Genomic DNA, 13,054 nt, shown 5'->3' with positions numbered 1-13,054 from the left:
CGCGCCAGGGGGCTGCGGGCGTGCACAAGTTCACAGGCACGGGCCCGCTTGGGAGGCACCGTAGGCCTGCGTGCAGGACCCCGGCTGGCTCTAGGAAGGGGGCGGGAAACCCTGGCCTGAGCCCGGGCCCCCACCCGCTGGGCCTGTCGGTGATCTCTGGGGTGCAGGAGAGGAGGGGGCGCCACCCTGGACACACACGTTGCCAGGTGCCGGTGGCCTGTGGGCGTGGGCCCGCGGCGATGACTCGGAGCCTGTTCACCGTCTCCCCGCCAGTCTGGGAGCTAATTACTGTCAGGACGAGACGGGTTGGCTGGAAAGATGAACAAATCGCAGTGTGTCTGCAGCACGTCTGGGTCTGCAGGCCCCACCGGCGTCTGTTATGGGGCTGTAGGGCGTGACAACCACGCTGGCTTGCTGTGTGCGCCGTGGGAAGCCATGGGCATGTGCGTGGGCCCTGGTGGGCCTCGGGTGGGTGATGGGGGCAAGGTCCCATCGTACTCGTGCGTTGTGTCTGTGAGAGAGATCTGTGGGAACGGCTACTCTGATTATATATAAAATGCATCTAATAATAGTACTCCCCTCCTAGATTATGAGGGATAAATGCATTAATGAATGAGATGCTTACTCAGCATGGGACCCAGTAACCCCAGTCCTAGGTATTATCCAAGAGAAGTGAAACCCGGTCCACACCAAGACCCCCTGTGAATGTTTGCAGCAACTTCATTCCTGAAGGCCAGAAATTGCAAACAACCCAACTGTCCACTTCCAGGTGAACAGGTACGCACGTCGGGCCCTACGATGGAATACTGTAGTCAGCAATAAAGAGGAACTAACTTCGAAATACTGACGCTCAGTGAGAGAAGCCAGATGCAGAAGGACACACAACGAGTGATTCTATTTATATGAAATGTCCAGAACAAGCCAGTCCACAGAGACGGGAAGTGGAGTCCTGGTTGTCAAGGGCTGGGTGGGGCGTGGAGGGTGACTTCCTGGAGAAGGCCGAGCTCTGGGGACAGAGCAGGTGGTAGTTGTAGGGGCGGGTGGGGGGGACTGATGGCACAGGGGGCAGGAAGGGGCCTCTGGGATGGGGACGACTGTATCCATTTGTCTCATCAAATTGTACACCTAAAAAGTCTGAATTCACTGTCTTGTGAATTGTACCTCTGCAAACCCAGCTACAAAAAAAAAAAAGAAAGGTGTGTAGAAAAATGCCCCAGACTTAGTAAAGCAGCAGCACACTGGCAGTTATTATTACTGCCGTTGCTGTTGTTCTGTGTGTGCAAGTGGCCCCAACCCCATGACACTAGATCCCCGAATATGAAGCTTGGTTGCCAGGGACACCTGGAGTACCAGAGCCTCCCTCTCCAACACACACACATGTGTGAGGACACACAACACACCAACACATAAGCACACGTGTGGGCAGACATACAAAAATACACGTGCATAGAAACACCCAAAACACATCCACACAAATGCATGTGAGTACACATGGGCTCCCACGAAAATATGCACACACCTACATGAATCCCATGGACGCACAGTTCTACACACGAAAAACAAACCCATGTGCACTCGTGCACACAGAAACAGAATCAAATGCATGTCACCTACACATACATGCATACATGCCAAACACACACACACACAGTCTCCGGCAGGGGAGGCATCCTGGGAGCCCCATTTGAATGCTGGGGAGGGATCATCTGAGACAGGATGGGAAAGGGCCAACGAGTGTCTGTGTGTCCCAGACTGGGTCTGTGTCAGCTGTGTGTCTGCTGAGGCGGGCGTTTCTGGGCTGCCGGCCTCACTGTCTCCAGGACGCAGACAGGCCCCTTCCCCCACCACAGGCCGCCTCCTCTGGCCTGGTCCCCACCTTCCTGTCCTGACCCTGGCTGCAGGCCCTGGGAACCTACTGTTTTGGCTGCAAAAGTATGAAAAGGAAGTGGGCCCCGACTGGCTGTCTGCTGTTCACTGCCCCATGCCCCTCCTGGCCTCAGTTTCCCAGGCTTTCTAGGGGATCCAGGAGCCCACCCTCCCCGCCCCCCATCTGGCATGGATCTGAGCCCATCAATTCTGGCTGCATGTCTTCTGAAGCTTTCTGCAGAAACAGCCCAAGCTCAGGGAGAAGCTTAAATGGGGGAGATTCTAGGCCGTGGGGCACCTGGGAGCAGATGTTCGGGGAGTCGGGGGCAGAGGTCATCGTGCCCCATGGAGCCCTCCAAACTTAGGTGTGGACATCCAGTGGCCTCAGGAGGGGAGGCCAACGGCGGGGTGGCGGTTGGCTAGCACAGGCGGGTGGCGGGCAGAGGAGATGGGAAGTCGTGTGCACACAAATGTATGTGTATCCACAAGGCCTGTGTGTGGACACCTGGCTCTGGTTTCCGCAGGTCGATCCGTGAAGCTGGCCTCAGGTGTGTCCTGATCCGAGTGCATGGTACCCACAGGTGTGTGCAGGTGTGGGCTCTGTCACACCCTTCCCCATGTGTCTAGGATGTTGCCCCAAGGATCTTTTTGCTGCTCAGGGATGGACAAGTACCCACCACATGGTGAACACTCGATACATAGTGGCAAAATGATGCCTGCACTTGGTCACCTGTTCTCTCCAAAATACTTACCCAGAGCCAACCAACTGCCCAAACACAGTCAGCAGAGCAGACAAACACCTCAGGGCACAGGGCCCCCAGGGCCGTGGCCTGTGTCCTGTGGTTAACATGCAGCCCACACGTGCAGGGCTGTGTGTGTGTGTGTGTGTGTGTGTGTGTGTGTGTGTGCACGTGGGCAGGCGGGCTGCAGAGTTGGCACAGGCAGGCTCACAGGTGTCCGGACACGTCCCCGGTGGCTCCTGAGTATGCGCACAGGCCTGTGCAGGCCGGCCCGGCTTCCCCTTGGCACTGCCCGCCCGCCTCGCCCCTCTGCCGAGAGTGCCCGGGGCCAGGTGGGGCCGGGCGGGCCCGGAAACCTCTCCCAGCTGCTGTGCCCAGTTTCAGGGAAGCCACCCGCTGGCCGGCTGCCGGCAGAGGCTGCCTGCCCTTGCACCTGCCCCCGGGGTTTCCAGGAAGACCTGGGGAGGCCCTGCCCCCAGCCCTGCACGCCTCAGTCCACCGGCCAGACGCACACAGTGGAGGAGAGTGCAAACCACTTCCTCTCACACCCGCAGAGCCCCTCTCCCGGAGGGGAAACTGAGGCCTACACAGAGGCCTCTTGAAAAGGGTCGTTGCTCTCAGTGGGTGCTTCTACCCCAAATCTCCTGGGGTCGGGGGTCTGCACAGCGAACTTTTGAACTGGGGAAACATTTGCACTGTCCTGGTGACCGCACACCGCGGGTGTCAGAAAGCAGGTGTGCTCGCATTAGGGTTTTTTTGGTTTTGTTTTTTAAGTTTTTTTGGAGGAAGGAGGTAATTAAGTTTGTTTATTATTTAATGGAGGTACTGGGAATTGAACCTAGGATCTCTTGCATGCTAGGCACGCCCCCTACCACTGAGCTATCCCCTCCTCCTAGCATTAGGGTTTTTACCTGCACGTGGTGCCCGCACACACGCGGGTATTTGAGGGTCCGGTGTCTCCGCTAACGGGCGTTCGCGAGCCGGTGAGCGGGGGCCCACGCTCAGGCGCCACGCACAGTGGCTGCTTCATGCCCGTGGCTGCGCGCGGTAGGTGTCTGCAGGCGTGTGGGGGCCCGCGCACACAGCGGGCCCTGCGCGCAGACGGGGGCCGCCCGCAGTAGCCTTTGCAGGAAGGGGAGGGCCCGCCCACGGGCGCCCCGCGCGCGGACCGCCCGGGGGCAGACGCGGTGGGCACCGGCGGCAGGAGAGGGGCTCCCCGCCGCCGGCCTCGCGCGCGCGGCCCCGCGCCCCACCCCCGCGCCCGGCCGGGCAGGTCGGGCGGCTCCGGCGGGGCGTGGGGCGGCCGGCGGGGCGGGGAGGCTATTCCGGGCGCTGGCGCGGTGCCCGGGCCCTGCGCGCCAGGCCGCCCGGGGAAGGCGCCGCTCACAAAAGGAGGGTCTGTGCAGACGCCCCGCCCTCGGCCCGGCCGCCCGCCGCCAGAGACGGGAGCGGGGAGACGCCGCCGGGGCCGCCACGGGCCGGGGCCGCCCCACGCCGGGGCGGCCGCAGACACCGCGCCTGGCGGGCACCCCGGGGATGCTGGCACCGCGGGGCACGGAAGGGGGCCGGCGGCCGGCGGCCGGCGCTGGGGGCTCGGTGCGCAAGGGCTGCGCGCCTGGGGCGCACCCGCGGGGGCTCCGGTGAGGGTCCGGCCTGGGACGTGGGGAAAGCGGGGGACAGGCCCCTGCACTTCGCCCACTCGGGGATTTCTGTCTCTCACACGCCCACCTCTGTCTCCAATTATCCAATTTAAGGAAGGAGGAAGCCGGGATTCCTGCCTGCTGGGGAGGGAGGGGCGTCTGGGGCCTGGGTCAGCGCACCCCCCTCCCCGAGCGTCTGGCGGGAGGGTGGGGTGGAGCGAAGGGGTAATGAGGATTCTCCAAGCCCAGCGTTTTGCGAAGCGCTTTGGTGAATTATATGGTTTCGCGTCGGCACGTGGGAGGGCAGTTAGACTTTCCCTGTTATGGAGGGGGAAACTGAGTCACGCGAGCGAGCGCCGATAGCTGGTAAACCACCGAGATCAGATTCAGATTCTCATCCAAAGTTCTGCGGCTGCCCCTCCCGGTTGGGCCTGAACTTTGCCCTGCCCCCACCCGGTCAGCTGTCCCAGAGGCATTTATGGAGCGCCTGCTGTGTATGCCGTGGGGGGGGGGGGCACAAACGCCACTCCGAGCCTGCAGTCGCGCTCCGCCCCGCGAGTGTTCATGCCTGGGATGGGCGCGCACACGTGTGCATGGGGGGTCTTTGGCTGCCCCGCGACGCCCTTCTCCCCATGACAGCCCAGCGCAGCCCCAGAGCCTGGGAACCTGGCGCGCAGGAACAGAGGGTGGGTGGGAACAAGAAGGAACAACGTGCAGGAAAGAACAGGGACCCCCGCCCTCCTTCAGATGCCTCTGCCGTGTGTGTCTCTGCGTGAGCGTGTCTGCCGCTCCTGCGGGGTGGTAGTGTCACTCGGGCTGCGTGTCACTCTGGGTCCCTGGATATCTGCAAGGCTGTTGGTCACTGGTGAACATGTCCACGTGCGTGCCTCTCTCTCCACACTGGGGTGGGGCTGGGGGCGTCAGCATGCAGATCCCCCAGCCTCCTTGGTGCACAACTCCAGGGGGCATCATTCCCAAACCTTCCACTTCCAGCAGACAAAGCCACACTCCTCCAGCGCTTCCTACCCCCCTGTGCCCAGGGCACCACTGAGACCCTGAAAATCTGAGCAGGGAGGCTCACGCACACCCTCTGCCCGTGAATTGGGGTGAGGAGAGAAAAGAGGACTGGTGGCCCAGGGAGGGCACCCCAGGCCAAGGGGACCACAGGCCAAGGTGCTGAGCTGGGAAGTGCTTGGTGGGAGTTTGCAGAGGGATCGGGAAGGGTGAGGACAAGAGGGACAGGGCCAGAGGTTCCACCCTGACCCCTGGGACAAGGAGAAAGCATTATTTAGAAGCCAGCCCAATACTTGTCCCAGGAAGTGCCTGGATTCCTTCTGCTGCTTCCTAGAAAGGGGATCCCTGTCTCAGGCAGACATGGGTACCCCAGGGGTGCATCTTACCCCCCACATGGAAGGAAGCAGAGGTGTGAGGCTGAGCCCGTGGCCCGCTGTCCACCCTGAGGTCTGAGAACCACTTTTCCCAGATGCTAGCTACTCATGTCCTCTCAGCCACCCCAGAGGTGACCTGGGACAATCCCCAACACCACACAGCCTTCCTGGGGCCTTTCCTGGACCCCTTCTGGGCTGGCAAGAAGTACCAGGGAAGTTGACACCCTCAGGAACAACCCTGAAACATGAAGGCGAAGTTGGTGGGTAAATAAATGAACGCCCCACCCCCTCCCTGGCCTGTGTGTGCCGGACTGCACGTGAGCTTGGTGGTCTCATGGAGCCTCAAGTGTGACTGCGAATTTGGGTTTGGATAACTTGGGGGTGGAGGGTTATGGGCTGAATTGTGTCCCCTCAAAAGATGCAGATGTCCTAACCCCCAGTACCTGGGATGGGAAGTAATTTGGAAATAGGGTCATGGTGGCTGATCAGATTAAGATGAGGTCATTAGGGCCGCCCTGATCCTTATAAGACTGGTTTCCTTATAAGAAGGGGACACTGGACACAGAGACACGTAGAAGGAAGACAGTGTGAAGACATGAGAGCACCTAGCAGGCAAGGAAGACCTGAGGCCACCAGAAACAGGCCTGGGAAGACCTCTCCCAGCCCTGCTGACACCTGCGCGTTTGACTGGGAGCCAGTGAATGCCCGTCGTGGAAGCCCCCCGCCGTCAGGGTACTTAGGCTGGGTCTCGGCCACCACAGGGCTCATAGGATGGGTAGGTGCGGTGTCAGGGCAAGAGCAATGGCGTGTGTGGTGTGTGCACGCGTGTGTCCATGTGAGTGTGTCCACGCGAGTGTGCAAGTCTGAATGGCGTGTGCCGTCCACACAAGCCAGCACATGTGGCCGCCCACGCCCACAGCGTAGGACTGACAGTACCCCGGCCACCGGCCACATCTGCCCCCGCCCCACTAAGCCCACAGGCCGTGCCCCCCGCGCCTCCCCTCCGCGGGAGAAGCAGAACCAGCGCCTCTGGGTTGGGTGAGGCTGCAGGTCTCTGGGTGTGACCTCGGCGTCCCAGTTGGTCAGCAGTTCTGGGCCCCAGGTTCACTCAGGGGCCGCCAGGGCCTGGAGGCCCAGCCACACGTGCACGTGAGCTGTCGGAGCCCCATGTATCCACCCAGATCCAAGCACCCAAAATCGCAGCCTTGCAGAGTTTCAGAGACCGACTCCTGCTCACAGGGACACAGGTAGAGGCAGGCGCCCTGCACAGGTAGAAGGCATCAGATAAACAACCATGTACCGACACTGCCACAGCGACGGCTCTGTCCTCTGGACGGCTCCCCGCACTGCTAAATGCCTTACATATTTCCCTCACTCCAGGCTCACGGTAGACAGCCCCGAGAGAAGGGCAGGCCTGTTAGTCTGCCTGTGGTACAGATAAGGAAACTGAGGCCAAAGAGAACACACGATTTGCTCAAGGGCACCCGGCCAGCCGCCCTCACTGCCCAGATCCAGCTTCCCTGGGCTAGGTGGTGTCACTGTGTTTGGCCAGGTCTCAGCCCTTAGGGACAAAACAGTCTGTCCTAGAGAAGGAGGTCACTGATGGGTCAGTCTCTAGTTATATACGACCTGGGATCCAGGTGTGAATTTTTAGGCCACAAGCATTAAGTGCCAACTGGGTCCCAGGCCCTGAGCTTAAACACAGGGAGTCTGGGGGTGAGAAAAACGCCTCTCTCCCAGCCCTCTTGTATCCGCAGCCTAACGCAGGAGGCGGATAAGGAGCCAAGGACACCAGGATGATTGTGTCATCCCAAAGGCACGGGGCAGGTGCCATGAGGGGAAGTGGGCGGAGCTAGGAGACAGGCTCCCAGGGGCCCTCCCTGGAGGGCTTCCCTGCGGTGGGGGCATCTGAGATGAGAACAAGATGAGTGGGGTCAGCCTGGGGAAAGGGAGAAAAAGAGGGTTCTGGGCAGAGGGATGAATGGTACCCAAGTCAGAGGTGAGAGTGCAGGGGGGTGCAGTTTCCGGGCCCAGGCACACGCAGGGTGGGAGGTGGGGGGCGCACAGGGACAAATCTTATCTTGATTTATAACTTTGGTCACCAAGAGGTTTTCTTTTTTTGTTTGCATTTGAACTGAAAATACATTTGTTTGAAAATGTTCTTTACCTCTTCGAGCGAGTTTGGGGTGCCTGCTGTCTTACATTTTGCACAGAAGGCGTGTCCCCCTCCCCCCACTCTAGTCTCAGCTCTGCTATTTGACAGGGTGGCGGTGAGAGGATCACAGATGATTCTGTAAATGCAGGGGACATAATAAGTGGCGATAATCGTCGGAGTCATAAGAACGGCTGATCCTTTTTATATGTTCCCTGTTGGAGGCGCTAATCTAAGGAATGTGTATTTCATTTAGCCCAGTCATCTGTGGGCTAGTTAGCATTATTATCCTCTTTTTCATAGGGGGAAACTGAAGGCACAGAGAGGTCAAGGTACTAGCTCAGGGTCACCCAGCTGTGGTCCCACCCATGCCCATGTCCTGTATCTCCTTGGAGCCCAGGGTCTGAGGGTCTTGTCCCCACTGCACAGGGGACTTAGGGAGGAGAGGGTCAGAGGTCACGCGGCCTTTCTGGATTATGAAGGTCAGGATGGGGGCAGAGCGGCCCACACCCATGGGCGGAACTGCAGGGAACTTCACCAGCACGAGGTGACCTGACAGCGGGAACCCCAGGTCACCACTGGAACAGTGGACCCACCCTTGTCCACCTTAGTCCTTCCCCATTGAGCCCCCCACCCAGTGAGGTCCCTCAGCCTCTGCTTCCCCTTCCCCAGTCCCCTCCTCTCTCTCAGCTCCATCTCAGGGATCCCTCTCCCCATCTACTCCCATCCCCTCGTCATTCCCCTCCCTCCCCCTGGGGCTGCAGGCTCCCCACATCCCAATCCCAGCAGGGACTCCCCACCCCTTCCCCCTCCCCGCCTTCCTTGGACTCCCCTCTCTACCACTTGGGGCTCCCCTCCCGCACTCCTGGGATTCCTTTGGTCCTCCCCCTCCCCCACTTAGGCCCTGTGGGTTCCCCCTAGCCCCACCCCCACCCGTAACCCCCTCCCCTTCAGTGTCCCGCCTCCACTTCTACGGGCTCGGGTCTCCCCACCTAAAATCTCCCCTCGCCTTTTCTCCTTAAGGGATTCCTTCCAACGCCCGCCTTAGACCCGCTGGGTTACCCCCTCCCCTCCACCGCATGACTCCTTTTGCTTCCCCCTCCACCCCGCGGGGCCGGTGGCTACTTAGCACCTCCCCTCCCCCACCCCCTCCTGGGATTCCATCTGTCCCTGGGAGGGGGGCTCCGTACTCACTCGGGGTTTCCTCCTTGGCGCTTCGGCCGCCCTTCCTCCCCACCCTAGGCGGGATCCCCGCCCCGCCCCTCCCCTCCATCTCCCCTTCCCTCAGGGACTTCCCCCTCTCTCTTTCCCTCCCCGCTCCTCCCCCGGCGGGGCTCCCCCCAGCCCCGTGACTCCTGGGGGACCGCCGGGGTTTTCCTCCCGCGCCCACGTGGGGCTCCGTGGAAAGGTCGCGGCCTGCGGCTCGTCCCCGGGTCTCCTCCCCACCCGGTTCCCAGGCCGGGGGTGCAGGGCCGAGGGGAAGGGGTGTTGCCCGGGCGCCGCAAGCCCAGCCCACAGACTCCGGGCGGGAAGACTGAGGCCAGAGGGAGAGCTGGGCCGCGCTCCCAGCTCCCAGCCCCGGGGAGGGGGAGTCGCCGCTCCTGCGACTTCGGGAGAACAAGGAGGTGGCCCGCTGGCCTCCCAGTTTCGGTTTAGAGGCAGAACGCAGCAGCGTGCCAAGCCCAGCTGGGCCGGGAGCGCGACTTCCTGGGGTATTTTTCTGCTGGTTTATTTTAGTTTTGGGAAAGAAGAAAAAAACTTTTTTGTCTTAGTGCTGTGAAGAGGCCCACTCTGGGTGGGAGAAGGCCTGGGTGAGGGGGTGCTCCCTGGGGGATCCCCCAAGCTCTTCTTGCAAGGCCCAAGTGCTGTGGCAGCTCTGAGCTCCAAGCCCCCCTCGCTGTGTGGTCACAGGTGCCCCCTTGACCTCTCTGGACCTGGGGCTGCGGTGGCGGCTGGGGAGGCAGGGGCTGTAGCCAGCCCCCCAGGGGTGCGTCTGTATGTGCCCAGAGCTTCGGGTTGGCTCCAGCACAGCCAGTAACAGCGGCACGGCGGCCAGGTTTCGTAATAAACCGGTCTTTTAATTGCTACGGGGCAGGAGGAGGGAGAAAAAAAAAAAGAGGCAAAGATTTGTTGGACTTGGGTGGCGCCGGCTGCAGAGAGAAGAGGCACTGTTTTTGCAAGGAGCCTGGAGCAGCTAAGTCGGACTTAAGTAACACTTCCTGGTGAGCCTGCAGGAGGAGGGGCAGGGCCAGCGCGGCTGGAGGGGGGGGGCGGGCGGGGTCCTGGTCCCTCACAGAGGCGAGGTGGCACATACAAAAGAACCCAGAAGCTTTAGAAATTTATTACAAGGCCATCATAGAAGTAAAAATATATGTATCTCATTACTCTTTCAGTGGTTCAAGTAACAAGTGCAAGTAACAAAATAGATTGTTCAGTTTGCAAACTGGGAGTTCGTGGGTACAGAGCAACATCAGCCCCTGCTCCCAAGTCCCAAAGTATAATCCTGGCCAGGGTGCAGACCCTCGGCCAACCAAGGCCCGTTGGCAGATGTCAGCTGCGGTCTCAAGAAGAGGGGGGATGCAGTCAGTCTCACCCCACCCCCAAATGCAGAGTCCAGGCCCTCCGATGCGGGGAGGCAGCAGCTCCCCCACTCCAGCTTCTGCTCGGTCACCAGGCCCGAGCTCCAGGGTCCCCTCTTCTGCTGGCCTGGGGCCCCTCTTCTCCTCACACGGTGGCCGCTGCTGGCGCTGCTCCGGGCTCACCGCCCCCGGGGTGGCCGTGCACTCCCCTCTCCTGTCTTCAGTCTCCAACGATCCTGCCCCCGATGGTCTCCTGGGTTGGGTTGTTTTGGAGGGTTGTTCTGGGGTGGAGGGGGTCAAATATTTATTTTATTTTTATTTTTTGGCAGCAACAGGTTCTGAGGCTGGGAAGGGTCTCAGCGCTCCTGGAGGGAGATGTAGGGGACCCACTGGTTGTTCTCCCGGCTCTCTTCACAGTAACTGGCCACCTCCACCAGACCGTGGCTTTTCCAGGCATCTGTGTGAGGGTTCTGTGGAAGGAGGAACATTGGGTTCAGCAGGAGCCCCAGGAGTGAGCAGGGAGCCTCCCTCTCCCAGGGCCCTTTTGGGGAAAACACACCAGCTTAAAATAGTACACTGGGTGACGAGGCCCAGAAGGCCCAGCGGGCTGCCCACGGGACATGCCAAGCGTGGCTGAGCACTGAGCTGGTGCAGACCCGCCAGCTCAACTTTGTTGACAAACATGGGCCCAGGTGCCAGGTGGGGCGGGGCGGGGCTGAGGCCCAGCTCACCGTGACCAGGAGGCAGTGCAGGTCCCGAGCCTCGGTGGTGCCCTGGGTCTCGGCTGGCTCGCCCAGCAGCTGTGCCAGCCGCTGCATGCCCGACACCCGCACGATGTCGATGTCGTTGTCACAGCAGAAAGACTGGATGAGCGTGAAGTGGATCTGCAGGGCGATGTCATCTTCTTCCTCCTCATCAATGGCCAGGAGACACAGGACCACGCTGTCAGGGTCCCTGAGGGGCCAGAGGGAGGCAGAGGGTCAGCTGGGGCTGGGGAAGGGCCATCGTGCACCAGGCAGTTTGCAAAGCAAAGAGAAACCTCAGGTGTGCAGGGGATCGCGTCTGCGTGCAGATGGTGGGGGCTGGGGGAGAAAATGCTGGGTTCAAAGTATTGGGGGGGCGGGTAAGGCAGGGGCATAAATGGGGGAGACTGCGTGCAAACGATGCAGCAACAGAATACTGCAGCCTCTGCTCAAAAGAGAAAGCAAAAGGCCATCAACCCACAGTGGGGACATTTGGAAATGTCCCAGCCCCGTGCAAAGGAGGGATGCAACAGAAAGCGTGCAGAGCGGAGGGGGTCCCCACCCGCGCCCAGCCCGGGAACGGGGTCTGACTCACACATTCATCAGCTTGGCCGACTCGTACACCCCCACGGTGAGGCGGTCCTGGCGCTGCGCGGCCACCAGCAGCTCCTCCACCGCGGCGCTCACCGTCTGCATCCTGGAGCCAAGCGAGAGGGGAGGAGGGTTAGCGCCGGGCCGGCCACCAGGCGCTGGGCCCCCGCCCGGCCCGGCCGACCTCAGGCTACTTACTTCTGCGCCGCGTTGTCGCACGCCACGAGCTCTTCCAGCGTCATGTTGCAGTTATAATCCACAGTGGAAAACAGCCCCACGACAGTTCCAAGGAAGAAATGCAAAATCCAAGGCCGGACAGCCCAAAGCCTTCCCACAGAGCCCGAGCGTTGGTCAAGATCTTCGGAAGGCAGCGAAGTCCTCCCCCAAAAAAGGCGGAAAGAAATTGCAAATGCTTCAGCAAAAATAATCCACGCAGCAGAATAGAAAGGCTGACGGCTTCGGCTTCAGCGATCTGAGCCCGCGGCTGCCGGTGCCGCCTTTTATAGACTTGTACAAACAGGGGCGTGGCCCCGGTGGCCCGTCCTCCTCTTCTATTGGGTAGGAAACAAAGACGAGAGAAACGAGCTCTGCGGTTGGTCGGCGGCGGGGAGGAGGCGGGGCGCCGCGAGGGGGCGCCCCACGTGGGGGCGAGAGCCCCGAGGAGGGCGCGGGGGGGTGGAGCAGGGGGAGCTAGAGTGCCAGAAAAAAAAAAAAAAGCAGAAGTTTTCTCCTGATTTCCCGGCAGCCGCGCCGCGTTTCGGGGCGCGCGCGGGATTTCCAGGCGCGAGGCGGTCCGGACTTTCAGGTGGGCCTGGAATCCCCTCCCGGTCCCCGGAGAGTCCCTGGCCTGCGCTTTTCCAGGTTCTGCTGGGGTTTTGCACGAGGAGAGAGCCCGGTTTGCAGCCTGATCTTTCCTAGGTGGTAGTGGCGCGGGTCTTCTCAGGCTGCGAGGACCCCAGACCTCGGGTGACTTAGCTTCCTGAGCCTCTTTGTGTCTGTCTAATGGGAATGAAACGCTGGCCTCGTTGAGTTGGAGGGTGTACTGAATAGAAGGAGGGGTACACAGAGGGTAGGGTATACAGCTCAGTGGTACAGCGCGTGCTTAGCATGCATGAGGTCCTGGGTTCAATCCCCAGCACCTCTATTAGAGAACGAAAGCAATAAACCTAATTCCACCAAAACATAAGAGAGGGTACACAGCGCTTAACAAGCAGTGGTGGTCGCAGGAGGCCACCTCCAGGTCCCCCAAACTGGGGGCTGCGAAGACGGCCTCTGAGTCCTCACCTGTCCTATGACAATGCACACCAGCCTAACTGGGTTGCAGGAAGCACTAAAATGAAGGGTATACAATAAGC

At 60.7% G+C, this 13,054-nt stretch overlaps 1 protein-coding gene across 1 annotated transcript; it reads right to left on the bottom strand.

Moving 5' to 3' along the window:
- Window positions 1-10,111: 10,111 nt before the first annotated feature.
- On the bottom strand, window positions 10,112-12,161 carry GADD45B (growth arrest and DNA damage inducible beta). The gene is made up of 4 exons (XM_010997221.3): window positions 11,898-12,161; window positions 11,704-11,805; window positions 11,097-11,319; window positions 10,112-10,835 (listed from the first exon to the last, which is right to left on the bottom strand). Exons 1-4 carry the CDS (start codon window positions 11,939-11,941, stop codon window positions 10,722-10,724), a joined length of 483 nt encoding a protein of 160 aa, XP_010995523.1. The 5' UTR covers window positions 11,942-12,161; the 3' UTR covers window positions 10,112-10,721.
- Window positions 12,162-13,054: the final 893 nt, after the last annotated feature.

Source organism: Camelus dromedarius, chromosome 27, assembly GCF_036321535.1.
Source record: "Camelus dromedarius isolate mCamDro1 chromosome 27, mCamDro1.pat, whole genome shotgun sequence".
Lineage (NCBI taxonomy): Eukaryota > Metazoa > Chordata > Mammalia > Artiodactyla > Camelidae > Camelus > Camelus dromedarius.
The sequence above is the reverse complement of the archived record's forward strand: the minus strand, read 5'-3'. Positions and strand labels throughout refer to the sequence as shown.

Coding starts and splice junctions, on each gene's coding strand:
- GADD45B (XM_010997221.3), bottom strand. CDS start 11,941: ATGACGCTGGAAGAGCTCGTGGCGTGCGACAACGCGGCGCAGAA. Junction 11,806..11,897: donor TGCGACAACGCGGCGCAGAA/GTAAGTAGCCTG, acceptor GCTTGGCTCCAG/GATGCAGACGGTGAGCGCCG. Junction 11,320..11,703: donor TCGGCCAAGCTGATGAATGT/GTGAGTCAGACC, acceptor CTGGCCCCTCAG/GGACCCTGACAGCGTGGTCC.